This window comes from Solea senegalensis, linkage group LG12 (assembly GCF_019176455.1).
Source record: "Solea senegalensis isolate Sse05_10M linkage group LG12, IFAPA_SoseM_1, whole genome shotgun sequence".
In the NCBI taxonomy this organism is placed as follows: Eukaryota; Metazoa; Chordata; class Actinopteri; order Pleuronectiformes; family Soleidae; genus Solea; species Solea senegalensis.
This window is the reverse complement of record NC_058032.1, coordinates 15153072-15176998: the sequence shown is the minus strand read 5'-3', so window position 1 is coordinate 15176998 and position 23927 is coordinate 15153072. Positions and strand designations below refer to the sequence as shown.

General features: G+C 39.5%; 2 protein-coding genes across 2 annotated transcripts; both read right to left on the bottom strand.

Annotated features, from left to right (window-relative positions):
* Positions 1-153: 153 nt before the first annotated feature.
* Positions 154-10276, bottom strand: fmr1 (FMRP translational regulator 1). The gene is made up of 15 exons (XM_044040364.1): positions 9862-10276; positions 8068-8120; positions 7885-7978; positions 7187-7258; positions 6656-6804; positions 6416-6509; positions 6196-6312; positions 5859-6029; positions 5650-5728; positions 5316-5488; positions 4458-4544; positions 4057-4285; positions 3547-3744; positions 2737-2816; positions 154-2264 (listed from the first exon to the last, which is right to left on the bottom strand). Exons 1-15 carry the CDS (start codon positions 9910-9912, stop codon positions 2067-2069), a joined length of 1845 nt encoding a protein of 614 aa, XP_043896299.1. The 5' UTR covers positions 9913-10276; the 3' UTR covers positions 154-2066.
* A 3117-nt stretch (positions 10277-13393) lies between these two features.
* rab33a (RAB33A, member RAS oncogene family) lies at positions 13394-22974 on the bottom strand. Its single transcript, XM_044040367.1, has 5 exons — positions 22626-22974; positions 20700-21223; positions 17657-17797; positions 16458-16538; positions 13394-16381 (listed from the first exon to the last, which is right to left on the bottom strand). Exons 1-5 carry the CDS (start codon positions 22717-22719, stop codon positions 16157-16159), a joined length of 1065 nt encoding a protein of 354 aa, XP_043896302.1. The 5' UTR covers positions 22720-22974; the 3' UTR covers positions 13394-16156.
* Between the last annotated feature and the right edge of the window lie 953 nt (positions 22975-23927).

Below are 23927 nucleotides of genomic sequence, written 5' to 3'. Positions count from 1 at the left end.
GATTATGTTTAAGGATTACTAGAAAATTATGTAACAGTAACCTCCCATCCTATAATTTACTAAATGTAGCCAACAGAATACATAAAACCAGAATAATTCACCAAAGACTTAATAGAGAATTAGGTCCAGAATAAGTTGGGAAAACAGGAAGAATAAAACTTATAACAAGTTTTTATTGTATCAAGGAATTACATTAATGTGTTTCCTCTACACTGATACTCGAAACACTAAGAGCAAAAACAGAAAAAAATAAAGTTAAATACAAAGTTTTTCATAAATTAAGGAAATGCAGGAGATCTACTTTGATATTGTTGCGGCGCTAATTTAACATACAGCTTAGTTAACTGTAAACGGAAACAACTCCGGATCAATCTGCCTTTCTCTGCCTCAGCCTTCGTGCCAATGTTGATACGGTTAGATTTATTATTGCTGCATTTTGTTATTTGCCGTCAATACAGCAGCTAAGTGTGGGCCTAACGACGTGACAGCCAGCTCAAGGGATGAATGAATTATTCATTTTAAATAGGGGAGCAGTTCATCACATTTGCAACCAGCTGGAGACTCTTGTCTTCTGTGTCTTTAACCGTACATCAATGTCAAAGTGCCTCAGATTTATGTTTCTCCATCACTATGTCCTGCTGTGGACTTTTTTTTAAATCCATGCTCGGTCTGACAGTCAAAGAGAACGACAATGAGAGTTTTACATTAAGTGGGCAACAGGAAACAAAACACGAGAGACAGGACGAGACTGGTAAATCACTCACTCACGCGCTGAGTGAATCCTAAGTGTCCAGCTATGCCTGTTCCCCATTTGAAGAAAAATAAAAGTGATCTGTAAACAGTGTGGTCACCTTCATAAACTGTGTTGCTGAGCTGTGCAAGCCCCCACTTTAATTAAAATTAATCTAGAATATTAAAATAACAAACACGTTTCATCCTGCCAAGAAGTGACTGTTCTTCCTTGTTTATTTTCCTTTTTTAAAGTATCTAATTTTGGGAATTGACAAAAACAAACAAACATATTTGAGGTTGATGGGGGGCGGAGCATGTTTTGAAATGACGCCTTAATAAGAAATTCCTCCTCTTCTTTTCTTTTTGTCCCAAAAAAAGTACTGACTTTTATTCGTCACTTCAGAACAACGTAAAATACTAGGGGGAAAAAAAGAGCCCAGACCAGTTCACTTCAAGACCAGATCAGCAGATGCCAGACGACCGGTGGTCCGCGACATCATTACAGTAAACTATCATGCTGATGAAACGTGTATTCATGGGTTTAACAAAGACACAGAAAGAAAAAGCGAAAGAAACGGAGATTCTACAATGATTTATGACCACTTGCCTGTGTGTTTGGCCAAATCCCAATGTTCCCCATAAACCCTTAAACCCTCATAGACTCTGTTGAGATCACCTGATGTAATGACTTCAATTTGAATAGGACACAACATTTTATGCTTCATATTACTTTTCCTTAACGATGTGAAATTGTGTGGTTTCATTTTAATTCAAGGATTTACACTTGAGTTAAATTGTGCAAAAATTAAAATCAATGTTTTATTTATAAACAGCAAACTGCAACTAAAAGGTATTTTCACTATCAACTAATCTGTTCATTACTTTCCTGCCTGACTGGTCTCATATCATGGAGCAAAATAATAGAAAATATTCACATTTAAGTCACTGAATCTCTTATTATTTATAGACAAAAAAACCCTCAAACTGATAAATCAATTGTCAAAAAAGTTGGCTATTAATTTATGAATCGATTTATAGATTTAAAGATGCAGCCCCAAGCTTTTTTTCAGTTGGGTGGTGATTGATTTGTGACCCACTTACTATGAACTGTGGGTAATTCCCTTTGGCAGAATCTGTAGAAATAAAGACTTACGGAAAAGTGGCCGTCAAGTGTTTAAAATGACCACATGACTAGCTCACAGTGGACAGTCCTAAGCGCTCACGGACTGACCGTGGACATGCTTTAAAGTCTGTGAGTCTGTGAGGGTGGACATTGGGACTGGGCCTTTCTGAATGTGTGTATATGTGAATGAAAATGTCCTCCAGCGGTGTATCTACGACACTCCGTTCACCAGTGGAGGAGCGTCCTGTTTGTCCTTCTTCATCCCCCGGTCTCTGATGGGTCTCTGGTGATGATGACGGGACGGGCCATCGCCAGCAGCACTGAGGCCAGTCTGAGAGGAGGAAGCTCCTCCTCCTCGACCCCCTGACGAGTGCGGCATGCTCCTCTCATTGTTACCATCTAAACGGTTCTGTGGGAAACGAGGAAGCAAGTACAGGTGAGTTGTACAGGTGCAGTTTCAGGCAATTCCAGTTCAAAATCTTTGTAACCTTATGAGGATTTCTTGATTTCACATATGTGGAGACAGGAGGGAGCAGTGACCAGAGGTTGTGCCATGGCAACCGTCAGCAGCATTTTTTTAAAATCAGCTGCAGCTAGATGATGTTGCCTAGGAGCCGCACTCCAGAGGCCTTGCTGTTTCTGGGATACTCTGACTCAATCATCAGGTTAGAACTATTAGGCCCTCGACAACCTCGTTTACATCACTGACAGGAAATCAAAAATAATTGTACTAAACAACTGATTTAGTGAACTGTGACGAAACAGATCAAAATAGTAAGGACAGGCAACGTCGCATTACTTCTCAAAAACAAATTAGCGTTAATCCCACATTTGAGATGAATTAAGATTAAGATTACAACAAAGGCTGAGTGTGTGTTTACCTGTAGGCTGTCTTCCTGTACTCTAGGCTTGGGGTCTCTGATATGACGAGGTCTTGGATCACCCCACTGCATGTCGTCACCTAAACCGAGACAAAAATTGTCTTAACTTCCAATGAGACAACAACAATAACAACTTTTTTCTTTCAGGAATCAAAAACCACTTACTACATCACTGATACGAAGTCAAAACCTTCACGTGTCCATGCACGTCAAATGTGAGAAACTCTTGGCAGGGTTACATTTAAAAGGCGTCACTAGATTTATGTCAGGGGAGATTATTTTTCCAGTACAAATGTGAGTCTCGTGGAAAAGCAAACCCCCATTATGATAATTTATTAGCTAAAAGGAATCCAGAGAGATCTCATTAAGTCATTCGTGCCTATTTTTTGATGAAATGCATCGCAGGAAATATAACTGATAAAATCAAAGTTTATCTTGGTTTTTCATGTGTGCGTGTGTGTTCTTTCCAGGTACTCCAGCTTCCTCCAACAGTCCAAAAACATGCATATTGGGGATAAGGGTTAATTGGACACTCTGAATTGACTGTTGCTGTGACTATTAGAGTGAATGGTTGTTCTTCTCTGTATGTTGGTCCTGTGATGGACTGGTGACCTGTCCAGGGTGTTCTCTGCCTTTCACCCTGTGTTAGCTGGGATTGGCTCCAGTGACCCTCACGTGGAGGATAAAGCGGTGTAAAATGGTTGGACGGGTGTTTGACTTCTTATAGTATATTGCCTAACACACGGTTGAGGAAAACCCCTGTTACAACATACATAACGGTAGTGACAGCCAATGACAATCGCTACCAACCTCTGTGCCCTCCTCTTCCTCTTGCCCCTCGTCCTCTTGGTCCTCCGCCGCCTCCTCCTCTCCTCCTTCCGTCTGTTCGTCTGGGCATGGATGCGCCTCCTGTCATGAGCTCCTCAGTGGGAGCCAGCGACCAGTCACTGAGCTCCTCTCTGTGGTCGGACTCCGTCTCTGAGGCGTTGGATGCCTCCGAGTTGGTGCCTGTGGGCCAGGGCACAGTGAGTAAAACTTAACTTCCACAATAGTGACACAATAAAATGAACCTTTGATTTATTGTTTAGTTTTATAATAATGTTGTTGCCTCGGGAAGACATCCTCCTTTAAGTACTTAAAGCCTTGCATGCAGCTGCATATTTCATTTACTGAAATGTCACATATCTACTTTATTTACTCTGGAGACACAGAATGCAAACACTTTAGTTATCCATGTATATGTGCAAGCACTGTGTTTTGTAAAATATGATATTATAGATTACAACAATTCATTTACTTTGTTTTAATTCTGTATTGTACCTGAGGCAAAAGCTGCTCCGCCTCCTCTTCTCCCTCGTCCACCTCGTCCTCCACCGCCGATGTAGGGCTTCCCTCCTCCTCCACCTGCTCCTCTCCCCATCCCATTATCGAACACATAGGTTTTGTCTTTAGGGTTTCGGAGTCCTGTTCCTCCTCCTCCACCTCCCCCGCCTATCTGTCGCAGCTGCTCATCGATCTGAAGGCGCTCCAGACGAAGCTGATCCACTTCCTGTCGACAATTGGGGAAAAGAAATTAGACAGCTCCCCAAATACCGTCATTAATACAATGAAAATGATAAACGTTAACACTTTCATTGAAATAACAGTCCATTTCTGCACTAAGATCATATGTGACTGGAAACTAAGAATGAGAATTATTTAATATTGCTGAACAGAAATACCTTAAGGTAGTTGAGATGGTAATCCAACAGCACTGTAGCATTGGAGATGCTTTCCTTGGTCCCCACAAATACAAATGGCACCATTACCTGTAAGAAAGATCCACCAGCACTAGTTCACTTGTGTTTATTAATGGAGTCTGACCCAACTATTAAAGATCTAATGTGTGGGATTTAATGGCAGGAATTAGATTTTTATTTTTCCATTTTAGGGGCTATTCTGACTTGAAACTAAGAACCATTTTGTTTCATGACCTTGGCCCCTTTTCGTACATAAGCAGTGGATCCTCTTCCATGGGGTGACATTATTATGTTACCTGAGGGTCACGGTCACTTTTTTGTTGTGAGGGATAGTCAGTTTGTTGTAATAGTTAACTTAAAAAAAACTAGAAGCCACTCAATGCTCCAGAGCAAATGTCTAAAACATGCCCCTTTTAAAATTTCTTCCATGCCCCCTTATAGAAAAACTAAAATGTTCACACCTTCTTACTCAGTACACAGTTTTTAACTATCATGTAACTAACAAACACACCAGCTAATAAAACAGGATCCAAGTGGAATAATAGCAAAATCAAAATTGTCGCAATAGCATGTTTGTGTATTTTCTCTACATAAATCATACTGATTGCAATGCAAGTGATAGGTGCGATAACATATTTTGCAACATTAGTCGTTCAGCCTGAAGGTTTTGGGCTCGATCCCTGGCTCCTCTAGTCTACAAGCATGTCCCTGGGTGATGCACTGTATGAATGTGTGAGCAAATGGGTGTGAATGGCAAAAAGTGCAGAGTAAAGCAGCTTTGGGTGGTCATACAGATTCACTATATAAATGATGACCGTTAACCATTTTCTTTCCACTGACCTCATCTGTTGCTGCTGATGTTGATGTTGTTGCTGCTGCTGCTGCTGCTGCTGCTGCTGCCGCCACAACCACAGATGTCTTTTTGTCATTTTCAGGCTCAATACGAACTCGTACCACACCAGACTTATCAACCACTTCCTGGATCAGTTTACCGTTCTTGCCAATCACCTTCCCTGTGATGGCAAAAAAAAATAAACCATTCATCTGACCATTGATGTTTTAGAGGGAGCGGTTAATTGCTGGGGCTCGGTTGTTAAGTTAGCTGGCTAATCCTTGAAAAAAATTCAAGTTACCACAAATAGATCGAATTGTCACAGCTGAGTGATTTTCTCACCTACTAAATTCTGGGGAACTTTGATGACATCTTCAGAGAACTCCAGGAAACACCTTGCAAGACGGACAGCCTCCTGGTCCTTAGACAAACATCCAAATATTGAGTTTATTTGTTATTTAGTGTTTTAAATAACAAAACACCGCTGCACACCAGTCTGTAAAAAAGGAAAGAAAGAAACACAAGAGCTAGTGCGCATATCTCTATCTTACCTCTCCATATATGTGGAAGGTACAAGTCTCTTCGTCCAAGTCTATGTTAGTGACTCCAGGGACTTTTCGAGCTTGCTGGATGTTGGCACCATGAGTTCCAATGGCCAGACCCATTAAATCATCTCGAACAGTAAACTGCTCATGAAACCGAGATGCAAGCTGTCTGGAACTCTGTAGAACACACACACACACACACACACACAAACTCTCAGTAACATAAGAAGAGTAATCTATCCTGACTGCAAGATCGTGCACAATTATCAAATTAAATGACCATGAATACATCCATTGGTGTGTGCACGTGTGTGTGTGTGTGTGTTTGAGTGTAAACATGTACCTCCAGTTGTCGGCTGGCCTCTTCATTCCTCTGCATGAGAGAGAGTTTGGTGCGGAGGCTCCTGAAGTGCATGTCGCTGATCATGCTGGCCCGCTTCATTGTGACCTCATTCACAGACTTCACAGAAAAACAATCAAGACCCGTTAGTGTTAGTGCTGTATGTGAATTAAAAGACACAAACTTGTTTTTAAATACAAAAAATAAATAAAAGTGACAGTACCAAGATGACCAGCTGCTTTTTCTCTGAGTCATACGTGATACTGAATGCTCCCACAGCCTTCTTGAAGTCTTTGTGTGCTGATTCCTTTGAGCACCTGTCAAATCAAGAGTTACACAAATTCAACTCATGTGAATTCATGTGCAAACTCCCCCAACTGTCTCCCATATTTCAGTCTAAACAGTTGAGACACTTGCGGCAAACGTACATCTCTGCGTGTCCATGTCTCTAAATTAGACTTACATCTGCCGTAGATCCTCAGGTACGTCCAGTCTGATCTTGAGGAAGGAATTTTTCGTGGCTGGTTTATTCGGGTTGACTGGTCGTAACCTCTCCAGTGTGACTATCTCATTTAATGTAGCGTCACATGCAGCGTACTCTATTACATAGAACTGAAGACAGTGGCAGACAAAGAGAGATTTCAAGTGAGGCAGAGACATTTTATAAGAAAATCTAATTATATTGTATATTATATATTATTTGTGTGTGCATACATATACACATATATATATATTTACACACATATATATTTATTTATTTATTTATTTATTTATTTAATGAGCCACTTAAATATTTTTATGTTTTCAGTACGTATGTATAAAACACTTGTACTTAGGTACTCAGGCAGAAGATGTGTACAGTTGAGTTTTAAACCAATTAAAGTTTTGCCAATCTGCTTGTGTAATGTCTGGATTTGCATGAAAACTTCATACCCAGTTTTACTTGTATATTGAGTTATACTGAGCATTAGGAATAACACAGTTAGAGCCTTACCTCTCCTTTGACCATGCGAACCTTTGCCAGCCACCATCCACACTGCTCCTTGTCATTAGCCCTGGAATAAACCTGGACACACACAGAGTAAGTCTCTCAAAACTTTCCACCCATTACTAAAAGACTGAACAAGTCAGAAAACAGATTCCATGCAGAGACTAAGTGAAATTGGTTAATTCTTAATTCCATATTAAAAGGGGGTCAGTGTAAAAGGCTCTGTTGAGAACTTCACAGTAGAAAATGAACATACTTAAAGCCACTGAAATCACAATCAGAATTCCTCATGAAACATTTATCATATACTGAGCAATATTTCCTGGGTGAATTTTAAGGGAGAGCAAATCTAAATTGTTTTTTTTTTGTTTGTTTTTTGTTTCTCAAATTAAAACACAAACAGATTAATACAGCAATTTAAGGGTGTTCATTTAAATTTAAACAAATTGATTTGTAGCACAAAGTCTAGACTGCATAGACTGTTTCACTTTGAGAAAGTCTTGATTTAAGTGAAGCATAAACTGTAATGATATTGCATTGTCTTCAAAATGATGTCTTGTGTCTCACTTTTGCTGGCCCATATTTATAGAACCAACAATGAACAATATCACCCGCAGCAAGACATAGCATCAATAATGTTTTAATGTGTGAGAATATGAACTTCATGTGAGAATTCTGCAAGTGACAATTTAGCCTCGCCTCACCTCAACCTCATCACTCTCATTGATCTCTTTGCAGAACCCTGTTGGAGGAGGATATCGCACATCCTGAAATGGGATCTGGCGCTCTGGCTGCCAGCTAGGACAGAGGGACACATACAAAAAAAGAGTGTGAATTTCATCATTGGCAAAGGTAACTCAGCACAGTGGTGCATGCACTTTACTCACTTGTTTTCAAACGCCACAGTAACTGATCCTTCATGAACATCCTTCACAAAGGCCTAAAAGAATTACAGAGAAAGGTCAGAAGTAGAATTTGATGTACCTGGCACCGAGCAAGTAGGAATACAATTCAGCAAAACAGACAAAATGGTTTATTTTTGGAGATTACAACTCAAGTCAAATTTGATTTTGTCTCTCTATCTGGTTGTTCATACAGTCTGCCCCCATTGTGTGTCAAGTAGTACAAGTAGGACATGCAATGCCTCTAAGGAAAAGAGAGAGATGAAGAGTCTAGCCTCTGGGCAGCATTAAGTCACAAATGGATTAAATGTAGCAAAAACATCCACAGTCAAGGAATGCTTTTTGACTGAGTTAATATTATATATCATAATTGTGCTTGTTCAGTTGCTGCATACAAATTTACTACTCGACTACTGACGAAGTACAGAGATTGGGCGTTCACCTGGCCAAAATTGGAAGAACAAAACAACAGGTAAGTAAGATTAGATGCTATTGTGTGCAGATAGTTAGCTGCACACAATAGCATCTAAGTATGTAGTGTTAACCCACTTTACAAATCATTTCTGCTATGGTTTCTCTCCTCAAAAATTACCACAGTGCAATTCAATATGTCAATTTATGACCACACAGTATATTCTGAATATTAGTGCAAATCAAACATGCTACTATCAGTTAATCATTTACACCCAAATACCTAGAGGGAGAACTCAGGGAGTGCCAACACCACTCATTTATCCTGTGTCTAACAAACAAATCATTTATTGCTGGGGTCATAACCTACATGTAGACATTGTTGGTGACTGCACATCAATTGCATTCATGTTTTTTTGATAATTGGGATACATTTTGCAACCCAATGTTTATTCTGCATCCATTTCATTTCCACCAAATTTTTACCAAACACAGCAAAGATGGTCCCCACAACTCTAAAACTTCATCAGGACCAGTAGGAATTAAAAATACTTTTTCAATTAAAGTCCTGCAACTGATGGCAAGACGCAGAAACAATCGTGACTTTAAAACAACCCTTTTTTGTTTCTTCTTCCTTAACAGTTGATCAATAATGACAAAACCATAAAACTAGTAACACGAGGTTTACATTACACAGCAGTGCCTTAAATGTTCAACAATTACATACTTCAACAACTGACGAAACACAGGCAATGGCTAAGCATCAACATCTGTACTCTGAAGTACAGCTTTACACGTTTAACACGCCAGACATTTCTCCACTGTCAGTGGATTGAATAATATTAATTTAGGACTCAAATGTCATGCTTCGTGTTGTCTTCATGGTAACCCAAACATTCTCAGCCGACTCGATCACTACCTGCACACTAGGAAAGAAATAGGCAGGTAACAAAATACCACAAAAAAAGCACTAATTTGCTGCTGCCAAATCATCTTACATTGGAAAACGTTAACCATGAGCCAACGCTGGTACTTAGGTGGAACCTGCAACCAGCTGTACATCAATGTACACACTCTTCACCATCATCAACACCAATGCATTGCCTTGCTTTAGCACCGATGTTATCACCAGTAGCTCTCAAACTCAACCAGTAGCACCCAGATTGTAGCAGCAGCAGCAGCATCCTTATAGTAATACATGGCTTTGTTTACAGATTATCAGCCTCCCAGAAAAACCACGGAGGCCTGCAAATGCAAACAAATGTTTCCCAGCAATTCCGGGGAGGCGGTAACATGTTAGTTAGCTTCGCATTTGTGCGTAATGTAGTGAGTATGGTGACCATACTCGGGGGAAATGCACTCACATACCTTATAAAAGGCACCACTTGCCCCTCGCACTTCCACGACTAGTTCATCCATGACGCAAGTTACTAGCCAGTTTGCTAACCACCGTTGCCGACGTTAGTAGCTAGCTAGCTAGCTGGCTAGCCTGACGCTAGCCTGAACAGAGCTCGCTATCGTTGGTTCCGCTAGCTAGCTAAAATAGCCTGCCAGCTGAATGCAAGGAGTAGCCGTGAAGCTGTGAGAGTGAGACCGTAAGGCGCGTGCCTTTATGTGTTGTCTTTCGAGTCCCGCTTTTGTTTTCGTCAAGCGTACTATATCGAATATGTAATTAATCAAAGGCAACACAAGCAGCTAGCCAAGTTAGCTTTTAGTAGCTAGTTATGTTAATGTGTGATAAGTGGTGTAGCAGCTATTGATGGTTGTATCTCTCTATGTGACGTCTCCACTTTCTTCCTCTACTGAAGGCTGAGGGCATTGAGATCTACGGCCGCTACTGCTCTCCTCAGGTGATTTTTCAGAGGCTTTCCCCCTTACATGATTTCACATCACTGATTCATTGCCTACGGATGATTTGACCTCACACTCTGTGGCCATTATACCCATCGAAAAGGAGAAAAGGGGGAAAAATAATTTCGGAGTACAGGACGGAAAGAGTTGCATCGTAATGTAATTTCAAGGATGCTAAATACACTTGAAGCACTTTTCAAAATAAAAGAGAAAAGAAAAAAAGTATGGTTATTGAGAAGAAAACTGTTTCTTCGGGTAGATGGTAAAAGCCTTTCAAGTGGGGTATCTGCGCCTGATGATAGAAGACAACATATTGAATGAATGAATGACGGCTTTATTTCGAACATGTGAAAATAACAACAACAATAATAGTAATAATAATAATAATAATAAAGTTAATAATAATAACAATAAAGTCAATAATAATAACAATAGTGTTATTAAAAATAATAATAATAACAATAATAATAGTAATAATAATGATGATGACGATATAACATATTTTTTTAAATCACAAAATTAAAAAAAGTAATGCCCTCACAACAGCAAACACTATTTCCTAGATAATATTGTGCAACCCTATCATATTGATATTTAAAATGATCAAGATCTGCTGATAAATTGTAGGCTGAATAAGCTACTACCTCCTTGACCTCAACACTAGAGCCCACTGCTTCTTCTTTTTTTTAATTTATTTTGCACAATGAAGATATTTTATATCTGCTGTGACATGAGTATTAAACAAATTATGTTAATTCACTACAGAAGAGACTAAATGACCTCTGCAGTTAGGCTAAAGGAAATACTTATATATCGGTATTGGCTCAAGTATTACATTACATTACATGTCATTTAGCAGACGCTTTTATCCAAAGCGACTTACAATAAGTGCATTTAAACATTTGGGTACAAACAAGAGCTAGCAGTAAGTAAGTAAGAGCTTCAAGTAAGCCAAACTATAAAGTGCTAGAAAGAAATGTGTTTTTAATCGGCGGCGGAAGATGTGGACGCTTTCTGTGTGCTGGAAGCACTCCCGATATATCGGCATATTGGATATCAGCAAGAAGTCATGCATCCCTAATATTTCCATATATATCAACAAAATAAAATGATATCAATAAACAAGTTAATGAATATTGTATGAGAACACTGCAAGTCCTCCCTGTTTCTTGTGCAAACCATAATTTTGTAGCTCTTTTTGAACTGGGTCATATGCTTTAACTTTACACAATCTGTAAAAATGTATAAAAAATTTAAAAATATATAAGCTTTCTACTGTCGTGGACACAAACATGATTTAAATGCAACTCCTCTTTAAAAACCTTTTTTAATATTGCTAGGTTGTTTATTGCTTTATGCATTATTCATGGTTCATGAAACTGAACCAGATCAGTGAATTGTACTACATACACTGTACTTACAGCACATACATTGAGTGCACAGGATAACTGTTATTTTTCACACCTGTTTCTGGTGCCTTTGTTCGATTCTAGAGTCCCAGAGACATGTTTTAGCAGGTAAAATACCTGCTGTTCACTTCATATAAGTCAGGACAGTGAGCCAACATACACCGTGTCACTGAGCCAGCTAAATTGAAGTCAGTCATCATCAATTTGAGTACTTCTCTGCCTGTGACCTGTCACTGAAGCTTTATTGAGTCAGATTTTTTTTGTTTGTTTCCCACATTTTCAACGTATATGTTTTAGGACTTTTTGATATTAAAATAATTGGTGGTTTCCTTCCAACCAGATATCTCCATCTTGATCGCTGCCTTGCTGTAACATGTCATCCATTCCAAGGTATGTTTCCCCACAAAAAATCACCCAGTCTCACCCAGTGGAATATCTCATCAATGCAATTTATAATGTGAATCAAAACCACACAATTTGAATATGTAAAAATGTCTAATAATCTCACATGTCAGTGCTTTAAGACATTCTTAAATGTCAATATCATTTAGGAGGGTTTTTTTTCCAGCAGAAATATTTATATAGTGTATAATTGCTTTAATATTGTACTCATTTGGTTTTCATATCTTAAGAATAAGCCTTTTATATGTACTTTAGACAAGGCCTCGCTTTACAGAGGTTGCCTGTCCACAAATTAGTGTCAGCATGTGTTCACTGCAGCCCGAATGGATGTATGTTTCACGTTTTGAAGTTGAAGCTTACTTTGCAAAGTAAAACAGCTCCACCCACATAATCTAGAGGAAGGAGAGAGTTGTGAAAGAGTTTACATCCCTACTGGTATGGGAGCGAGGGAACTAAGGTTGCCTACATTAGTTCCCTGGCACATTTGTGAAAAGGAGGGTTGAGCGGAGAGGTCCTCCGTTTGTTGTACTCTGCAGTTTCGTCACTAGGTGTCACTAATTCTTTCACACTAGACCTTTAAATGCAGCCTGTTGTTTAACTGAGGTAGTATTTGGATTATTTAGCATAAAATCCGAAATCTCATGTTTACGCTTTGTAATCATTTAAATCTCTCAGCACTCAGCGGCAGTCATCTGCTCTTTCCATTAATGGACACACAATCTGTTTGACAATTACATTTTCCAGGAACAGGAACAGCCATAACCCAAATGTTTAGAGAGAGAAGGATGAAGAAAGAAAGAAAGAAAGAAAGAAAGAAAGAAAGAAGGAGGTCAGTGAACCACACATGTATTGACAGTGAGATACGAAACAGGCACTGGGATCAACTATGGAGATGAGGACAGGAACAGAATTAGAGGGCAGCAGAAACATGGTGACACATGGAGGATGAAATTTAGATACAAGGCAGACAGAAAGAAAGAGAGCAAGAGAACGGAAAAAACAGGCATAAAAGTTGAAGTTCCTGTGTGTGACAGAGTAAACAGGCTCTGACAGTAAAAACAAACCTTTGTCAGGAAAGTGAGTGTATGGCCAAAACAGACGAGGTACTGAAAACTTCATTACAGTATGTTAATGCTTAAGGGGCACATCATCTCCAAAGAAGACTGAAGTTGAGGCATTCAGGAAAAAACAGTTAGTACAGAGGTGGTCTCTGAATAATGAGGCTCTGAAACAACAAGTGAGGCTTCTGCAGCAGTTTTATCAGAACTTCCTTTGTGAGACTGCAAAAACAGACAATTAAGACAAAACCACTTTAATACAGTAAAATATTAAAACCAAAATACATTGTCATCTGAGATTTAAAAATGACATCACAAAATCAACTCACAGCACTCGTAAATCGTTTATTAAAGGAGCAACTTTGATTTTGTCTATGAACTTGCAAAATAATATTTCTGTAGCTATCTACTCAGTAGAAATGTCTGAGCAAGGGCTGCTGTTTTGTAACTGATTACAGTCAAACAGTGTCACTGTATTTCTGATGGCAGCTGTTATTGCAAATTGACTTCCGCCAGTTTAAGACTAAAGCCCCTGTTTAGACCTGTTTTCAACATTCATCCGATGGTTGCATGCGGACAATGTTAAGTATGACCGTTTACATCTGGCAGCAAAATATGAATCTGTTTGTTTCATGTCTGAAAACATTTAAAATGATGTTTTAAATGAGTCTGACTGCACAGATGTTGTCAATGGGCGTGTGTGCTAATAACAGGCAGAGAAAGAGCGAGAGAGAGAGAAGTTGTGAGGAGCTCTACTCACACTGCTGTGACTCATTCACCAGGTCTTGAAAACCACATTAGCGTTCATATTTATGGGAATATTAGAATGCTAAAAAGCTAGCTCAAACCTGCCAATACTAATCTCTGTTCAGCTGCATCAGTGTTACCAAAATTACATATATGGTAACCTTTCTTAAATAGGTTATTGAAAATAGCAGACAGAATTTTAAAATGTCAAGGCCTTCCTTTAAAAGCACATACTGGTCAAAGAAGCAAAACAAATAAAGAAGGAGTCATTTCAACAAATATCACGTTCAGGGAAAATTGCTAAGTGAAGTATGTAATTAACTAAATGACACCCCTTTTCTAGTCATTTGAAGTGATTGTTTTTTTTTTTACATATGTTGAGTTTATGATAGAAATGCACAATGTTTTCCTTTAGTCACAGATTTGCTGTAGAATGAGAATGACTGCCGCTCTTCCTGATGTTCTACAGTTACAGTTATGTGTAGCAGTTGTTCGAAACCCTCTGTTATTCATTTGAAAAACAGTTGTTTGGGCCGTGTTTGAATTTTTAATTGAGTTAAAATAATAATGTTATCAGACTGTCATCTTGGAACAAACACTGAAGCTAAATGTTCACTGATCTGAATTCATTACATATGGTATTCAAATAGATTAATAGCGCTGCTCAGAAGTAGGCCACAGTGTTACATTAGGGTACAGGGAAACTCAGGCCTCTAGTTTGATGTCTTATTGCACACAGGCTTCATAGCTCTACCATTAAATGTTGTACAGTGCTCCTTATGTGAAGCATGTCTGTACAGTCAACAATGAATATGGCTTTCTACAGTGGTTCGTGCAGTCTGCATCATTCATACTCCCGGTCTCATTCCTTCAATCAGACACTGAGCATAATAGTCCTCTTCCACTGTACATCCTGGTTCAGGCTGTGTAGCAGTGAAGGCAGTGGTGCTAATGCAGAAAGCACATCATCTTAGACAAAAGAGCTTTACCTTAAAATGTTTATTACAGATTATGAAATATGCTGAAGATAAGGGGAGAGCCTTTCTTGCAGTCCCACGTGGTAAAGACGGGATGTTTTTGGATGTTAACATTGAAAATATATAGAGAGTGGATATGTTACATCACGATTCGATGAGAAAGAGGAGCCTCGCCTTAAGAATGCATCCCTTCTGCTTAAGGGTAAGAGGATCTTACAGCCTCTAAATCAATATGTCCCATGCTGCCTGACAACCTCGAGATGGGCTGTTTTCAGGAAACCTTGTTCTCAAGGTCTTACTGTAGGTGCCTTGACCTCAGCCAGAGCCATGTTGTTTACAGTGTATTCTCACCTTCTCACAGTGATTTTAAGTCAGTCGTCGTACATGTCAAGGGCACATATCAAGTACTTTATTATTTTCAACTAATTTCATCCTCTCAAATTAAGAGACGGTGAGGCTGTTAAAGTGTTTACTTGGTTGAAGGAACCAACATCACTTCAAGTTGTTCACAAACTACTTCACAACACTAAAACCACAATGCTACGCTATGTTTGCCTGACTGGTTCGTTAAATAAACCAGGACTTAGGCAGTGTTTTAAGGCAGTAGAAAAATGTTTGGAATTTCTGCTTCTAGTTAGTATGTGCATGGAAATGAAAAGGAATCAGACAGAATGTAATATAAAAGTTATCTAATGGTGACAAACCCAGCCAGCCAGGGCTGGTTTGCAGGGCAGCTCCACAAGTAACCTGTGTTTGTTGTAGTGTTGTGATTACCTGTGCACTGGGCCTGGAGGAAGTATATTCACTCAGATTGTGTCTATTTTTTGAAAAAAACGACTGAAGTATTTCTTCATTGGAGTCTAAAAGGCAGCATTGTCTGGAGTCTGAATTGTTAAATCTGTCACTTCCTAATCCCCGTTCCTCTTTAAAATCATTATTATCCTCTCTGCTCCCTGTCCTCATCCTCAAGAACAATGTATCCCCCCCCTTGCACATGCTGTCATCTCTCACCTCCATGTTTCACTCTTCTCTCTGAAAACACATTGCTCTTAATGTCAACCTCAACCCATCCAAGATCTCTAAAATAGAAAAGTTGCACTTAATTTAGAAGTCTCTCGTTTTAGCCTGACTCCCCCATTATCCCTGTCCTCCTCCTCCTCGACATGTACAGTTAGTATTTTCTCCTCCCTTCGATTATGCCTCCCACTCCACCATTTCCTCAACAAGGACAACTACTCTTTGTTTCAGTCTCTTGTGTGAGTCGCACTTTTCCGTCCTCTCTCTCCACATCTCTGTAGAGCAGGGATTTCTGGGCCTTCAGACGGCAGGCGAGGGACATGAAGATGGAGTCGACGTTCTGACTCTCCCTCGGGTCTTTGGCTGATGTCTCAAACAGCAGCATGTTGTGAGAATCGGCAAACTTCAGTGCAGTATTGGAGGGCACCTGGGAAAGCAAGAGGATGTGGTTGTAAAGCCTTGTTAAAATTAGCAAGGTTATATTCATCTGTTTCCACACTGACCTGTATTTGGTCCACAAGGTCACATTTGTTTCCCACCAGGACTCGAGGCACTGATTTTGAGACCCGATGGCCATTGCACTCCTGGAACAGATCAGGTTATAGAGAAAAAAGGGTAGTAGAGGACTGTCCATATTTATTCTGACTCAAGTTGTGAACACAGGAGAAAAAAACGGACTACTTAAAAACTGAGTTAGAAAGCTTTTGTTTTCTTTCATAAAAACTGTCTGCCATTTTGTACCCTAATTAAGAACATCAAGGCCATAAGTGATGGGTGATTTATCTTCTCAGTAGCGTATTATAATATAAATAAAGGCTTTTGAACCTTACGCCTAGCTCTTGTTTGTACCCAAATGTTGAAATGCACTTACTGTAAGTTGCTTTGGATAAAGGTGTCTGCTAAATGACATGTAATGTAAAGTATTTTTTGTTTCTGCTCCACACAGGTCACAAATCAGAGTATATAGCTTTATATACATTTTTCTTTCAGGTTTCTTTGATTCCATTAATACCATATGAGCACCTGTGACTATACTATATATAAAATATGTAATTGTAATTGCAAAGAATACATGACAACTAAAATACTACATGTCCAAAACAAGTTTTACCACTGACTAAAGCTTCTACCTCACATTTTTTCCTGTACATTATATCTGGAGATTGCTTTGAGCCATTTTCTTCAAAACAGGCATCAACCCGACTTAAAGATGAACTGATTAGATGTTTGTGGTTCAAAAGCCATTAGAGCTGCATTCACATGTACACTAAAGTCTGGAGACTGTCTGCAAATGTCCACAGAAGTTGCTCTGAACTTTCTCCAGAAATTCTCCTGCCAGGTCCCTAGGCAAATCCTCAGATCAAACTCCGAGTGAGCTGTTGTGCGAACACAGCAGGAAAAGCTCTGGATAATTCACAGCCATAAATGGGACGAGTGTCCTGTGCCACCCTGTCACCTGAATTCTCTAGATCTTCCTGGTCTGATTAGCAAAACTCAACCAGACAACTCCTTTGTGCTGCTCATATGTCAATGGCAACATCTGGACAATGTCCATTTTGTTTGTGATTATTTTTCAAGGAAATGAATGTTCACTTAGAATCAAGCACACAGCTGATGAATAGACAGAGAAACTAGAAAATGGGGAGACATTGCTATTGTTCATAGTGCTTGGTCAACATGACGTGTTGCACCACTGACTAACCTCTATCCACGTCTGCAGGTTTCGAAAGGAATCCATCTTGGTGACGTCATACACAAAGACCACTGCGTGGACATTGCGGTAGTAGTGCTCCACCATGGATTTGCGAAAGCGCTCCTGGCCCGCTGTGTCCCATACTTGTACCTGTGGAGACAGACGAGGTAAGACATAGTATGAATCTGTCTTCCAGCATATATAATAGGATATAGTGCTCTAGCATTCCCAACTCCAGGCTCTCAGGAGAGCACTGCTCTGCAGCGCAATAAGCTTTTCTGCTTAAATATTAATAAGGGCCTCTGGCAGGTCTACTCTACTCTAGTAAATGATGGGCAGTGTATCCCCAAATTAAATACAGTGGCACTGGCATTATTGTGTAGTTAAAATTAAAATAAGTTACCACATTTGGAGTCTACCCAGACCTGCAGTGTATTAAAAGTACTGCAGAGGAAATGATCTGTTACAGACCCTCTTCACTGGAGCGATTTGACAATGTCAAAGCAAAGAATGCACAGTGCCAAGGCTAAACAGTGTTGTAATGCAGCCATCATTAATGTTATTCATTTGACAAATCAAAATGTCTGCCGTGACAAGGGTACACCTGACGTTCAAGCATCAGAGATTGAATGCTGCATTAATGTTGCTCACAACATAACAACAACTCTGTCTTTAATAAACACAAATCCATCGATCATGACCAGTCTGAGTTTAAAAAAAAATGCTTAGAAATAAGTGGCAGTGCACTCACACTTAAACAAACAGATTTACTCCACAGATCAACACTTTTGCTTTTCTTTGCTATTTATAGCCGTGCAGCTTACAGCTTTAGCTGTTGCCAGTCTATGAGCGACTTTTGTTCACCTGCCAAAGAACACTTAATCTGAAATTTGAGTGAATTTAACATGGAAACCCCATTACCTTGCCCGTGACATTAGCTCATAAACTTCTTAATAGCCCTACTGCACCACAAAGGGAGCCTTGGTTTTCACTCAAACAATGAAAGGCTCACAACCTGGACGACACACAAGTACATAATAAAATATAATTCCTCCCTCAAAGGTGTGTCTCAAAATACACAGTACTCCGCGTTTACGTTTAAAGGCGTCATTAGACTGTGCACCATAAATAATTCTGTATGTTTATTGCATGTCACACTGTGCAGCAGCTGCAATCAGTGTCAGATGGTACAGTAGCAGTTACTCAGCAGGTCTGGTTGAGGAATGGATGTGTGGTGAACTGTGTTATTGCGTTCGTTTTATAGTGTAAAACGAACCAGGATATCAGAGGAGAGGCATGTCAGCAGCTCGTGTCATTCATCTGCACTGCTCTTGTGTTTTGATGCCTTTGCAACAGTGAAGTAACATGAAGTATGTGTGTGGGTTGTCGGTCACTCTGTCCATCCATCGATCTTATTCTTGAAGACTCAAGGATGAACTGAGTAATGGTATATTTTAAGAGCACCTCAAGAGTTGTGTGGTCACATTGGCTTTACAAAACATGTTTAGGGCTTTTTGAGCATTAGATCCATTTTACATATTTGTGAAATCGAAAGACTGAAAATGTACGAGTCATGTTTCTTTCAAAATTTGGAACAATGCAATTGACAAATTACAAAGGCTGCAATTTATTTGGTCTATGACAATTTCACAAAATGCAATTAGAAACAATTCATATCTCGCAGTTCTCCTCCTTACATTAGTATATTAGTTCATATTTTGTTGGTATCTCATGTGGGAATGCCCCATCTTTTTATTTTAATCTATAACACAATAACTATTGACTGTGGATTGACTTAAAAGTTGTACCGCAAATTAAATCACAATCACAGTATTTGTCAGGAAACAACCGCAGGGCTGTAGTTCAGTTTGCCTCCACCATGGAGATTGTTTTTAGCAGCATTTGTTTTTTTGTCTGATTTTGAGCAGCATCAATCAAAAAGTCTGTATTTTGAAGACATTTTCTGGGGATGTAGGCTATGGCCCAAGGAAGAAAAGATAATATTTTGGGGGTGATGTGGGTTACAGTGTGGTTACTGTTTCCTCTGTTTAAGTCTTTTGTGACAGCAACTATGACAAAATGTCACTGAGCTAAAATTATCTTACTTATGTAATCTCATCTCTTTTATTTTGAAAATGTGAGCTTTTCTAATACTGCACTGGAGATTTTCTTCTTTGACAAAATTCCCTTTTCTCTCTTGCTTCTGCACTATTCAAATCAAGACACGCATTAAAGCATTAAAAACCAAAACATTCCTACTCCTAGGTAAGACAATGCACAGTACAATGAGTGTGTATGTGAGTCAGCATTAGGGGGGCACCTGGAGGTTGTAGACAGTCTATTCTACTGAGACACTGATTTATACATAAACATATAGCAACACTAAAACCATCTGGGTCAACGTCGTTTCCCATGATACCTCAGTTAGCCTGTAATTATACGTTCATGTGTTTTCTTGCTCTGAATCTTGGAAATCATCAATTCAGCAGTTAGCAGAGTGACACTGCAGTACTGTGGCCTACATTTGTTTTGTTGATATAATGAGACCCATGATGTGCCTACATCACTCATGTTGAAGTGAATCGTCTTCTGACAGTTTGTGATGGTTTTTCAAATACACCATATTTAGTGGATATTAGAATCAGTAATTGATGGTGTTTAAGTGTTATATATACATATATATATATATATGTATATATATATTATGCTCTATTTTAATTGTATTCTTGTCTCTCAGTCCTTCAGAGAGAAACAAAGCATAATGTCTCTAGAGCGTGTTGCATTTCTCCTGCATGCACTGAGAGTAGGCTCCATTTTAAACTGTAGAAATGTGCGACCTGAACATAAAGACTATTGTGGACGATTGTAAATGTAGTCTTTGTCATACTATGGGGATAAGATGAAAGAATAGGCCCTGTTTGATTGAAAGCCTGGTAGACTGGGAGCTGCAGCTGATCAACAAAAAGAAAAGAGTGGGAGGAGGAGGGGGAGGATGGGAGGTGAGGAAACACCGCTCATCAACATCCAGCTGCTCTGTCGCTGTTGCTTTTACCTTGATGGTCTCCCCTTCAATCTCCACTGCCTTCTCCCTGAAATCCACGCCGATGGTGGCCTCGGTCTTATCGGGGAAGCTCCCCCCAGTGAAACGGAAGGTGAGGCACGTCTTGCCCACGTTGGAGTCCCCGATGACGATGATCTTAAAGATCCGCGTCTGGATGCTCAGCTCCATTGAGGAGGTCAGGCTCGCGGCGGCATCGTAGCCGCTGCTGCTGGCTCGGCTCCGGCTAGCTCTGTGGTAATCCATGGAGGATGTCAGGATGGTGACATTGTCGTCCGCGCGGTTTCTTTGTGCGTGTCCTCCTCCTCCGCTGCCGCTGCCTGGAGCCCGGATCTCCCCCTCCGGAGAATCGTTGGTCATTATGCCGGAGGAGGCGATGCGCAAATCGCGGTGCGTGTGTGAAGAGGAGAGTAGAAGGAGTAGACGGATGGACGGATGAGTGAAGGGAGGGGAGAGGAAGGAGGAGACCAGGGATGCAACTCCACCAACGATGCTCTCTACCAACAGCTGACTGTGGCCTTAAAGGGAGAAGCATTACAAAATACACAAACGTGTATTTAAGTACCAACATAAACATTATATCAAATCGTAATACACTCCCTTCATCAGCACACGTGTTCCAAACTTACTCCCTATATTCAATATTTTACGGGTTAAGGGTTTGAAATAATAACATACACCATAAAATGCATTATATTTAGCCCTAACCATTTTGTTTTGTGACCAAAAGGTCAAAAGTGAATATACTTTAATTTCATTAAAGGTCCAGTGTGTAATGTTTAGAAGGGTTTATTGGCATACATGGACTAAGTTGTCTTCATAGCCTTAGATAAGCCTTTTCTATATAACTAAGGTAAGGGCCTTGCTTTGCAGAGGCTGCCATCTTGTGCCGAAAAGTTTCTACATGAACCTGAACACAGAAACCAGTCTGAGAGTGTGTTTTGTGTTTGCAAAAAAAAGCTCAAAGCTCTTTTTGTTACGAGAAGGCTACTGTAGTTTTGTGACACGCTTGGCAATGGGAGTCCTCTATTTGTTACAGTCCCCTTTCTCACCAATTATACCTTTATCGTAATACAAATAACATTTACAACAAACAAACATTAAAATTGCAGTGTAAAAATGTACTACCATTGAATATTTGAAGATAAATGCACCACGAGTGTAGCTGTGGGTTGTAACAGAGAGTTCAAGTGAAACAGATTTTCTCACACTGCTAAGTCACTTGATCTGATCAACTGGACAAATGTTCACATTCCATAAACCAACATGTCAGTAATGCAAAGGTTTGCTGTGCCCAGATTCTCTCCACCAAAGCAAATTGATACAAATACTTTATACAATAAATAACAAGAGTAACAGGAATTCACATTGAAGTTAACCTTAATGCAATTAATTACCTGTAAAATAACATACCTTAGAGACAACGGTATATGTCAAGGTTTAGAAAGGGGAATATATATTTCATTCTTATTCTCTTTAGAGTTTATACTGTTATTTTTTTTGGATTATTGCACTTCCTTAATGTTTTTCCCTCTTCTTTCAAGATGATTTTTTTATGTGAAATCAATACCACTTGGCCTGGCTGGCAGACAAGTCTGTTGTGTTAGGGTTTAGCGAATAATAAGAGCATAGAACTCACACAGGGGCTTTAAAACATCTTACATTGGTTTGTTTGAGCTCACGATTGTGACAGATGGCGGTACGATCCATGCAGTAGATACTGCGACAGTTGAATAAAAAAGAAAAACATGTCAACCCACTGAGCATCACGATAAACATGGGACAAGGACTATTCGTATGTGTATACAGTTTTGTGGAAATCCACCCAATTAGTTTTAACTGGCACCAAATTTGCTGACCAACCAAGTGAAACTAACATTTCACTGGAAAAAGAATTGAAACAAAACCAGTTTTACTTACTGTTCCAAATGTAGATGTGCAAGAGGCTGCAGAGTGTTTCAGCTGCTGTGCTGCCATTTTGGCTTACAGCAGCAGGAAAAACACAGACACACATACGCTTGTGCACATGTCCAGAACAGACATGTACGCACGGTCCCTGTCTGTTGGCATCAGACTAAAATGCAGACAGATGAACCAAGACTTGTCCCGATTTCTCTCAGTCAGTCTCTCTCTCTCTCTTGTGCGTGCACATACGCACACACAGGTGCAACACTCATTGTGTAGAACAGTCCCTCATACACAGACACAATCTCTTCCTCACAGACATACACACTCTTTCTCAAATAGGCACACATAATCTCTCTCTTTCACACACACACACACACACACACACAACAAACACGCTGCGTCGAACAATCCCACTGCTTGTGTCTGACAAAGCTTCCTTCTTCCCCAGTTAAAGGCCTGTTTGTCTAGAGATGAATCTCAGTGGGACATTCACATTCTGGTGAACACAAACCAACAGTGAAATATAGCATGCATTTACATATTTACACATTTTTAGTTGTATGGAGACCAACCAACCTGGTTTTACATTTATATATTTGCACATGTCAAATATGGGGTTGCTGTTGTGAGGATAGCAGCATCTGAAATAATGAATTAAAGCATTTTGTAGTTTAATTTCTTCCATGGGCAATTGCTTTGACTAGTAGAATGAAAAATCACCATCTGGCACATTAAAACAACAATCCTGTTCTAATGTAGTGGTTGTTTATCTATCATCCAGTCAGTCTGTGTCATGCTTTACTAAGTTTAAGATAAGAACAGATGCATGTACAATCCATGAATCTAGTTGAATCTCAATCCAAAATCTCACATGCATAACACCAAACAACTCCGATACACAGAGCATGTGGCACATTGTCACACCACAGGAAGTTCATATGCAACTTGAATGCACGTTTGCTTCTTTATGTCATTGACATTAAGTGAAGACTAGAAGCAGATTTAATGAAAAATGTAAGGATCAGTTTACTCGTAAAACCTCACACAAATTCTAATTTATTACACACAAGGCTATGTCCAAGATTGATCCATATACCTTCACAAAATATTTGGTTTTACAACTTGGTGACATTCAGATTATACACTCTCTGATCATCTCAGTCACAAGTTTATAGTTTATTAAAACATTTTATTTGTACCCCTGACTCTCATCTTATGCATGTTCTGTAAGCCATAGGTCATATAGAGAGGCAGTTAAATAAAAACAAAAATAGTGTAGCTAATATGTTATGATAGCTCCTTTTGGCCTCTGTA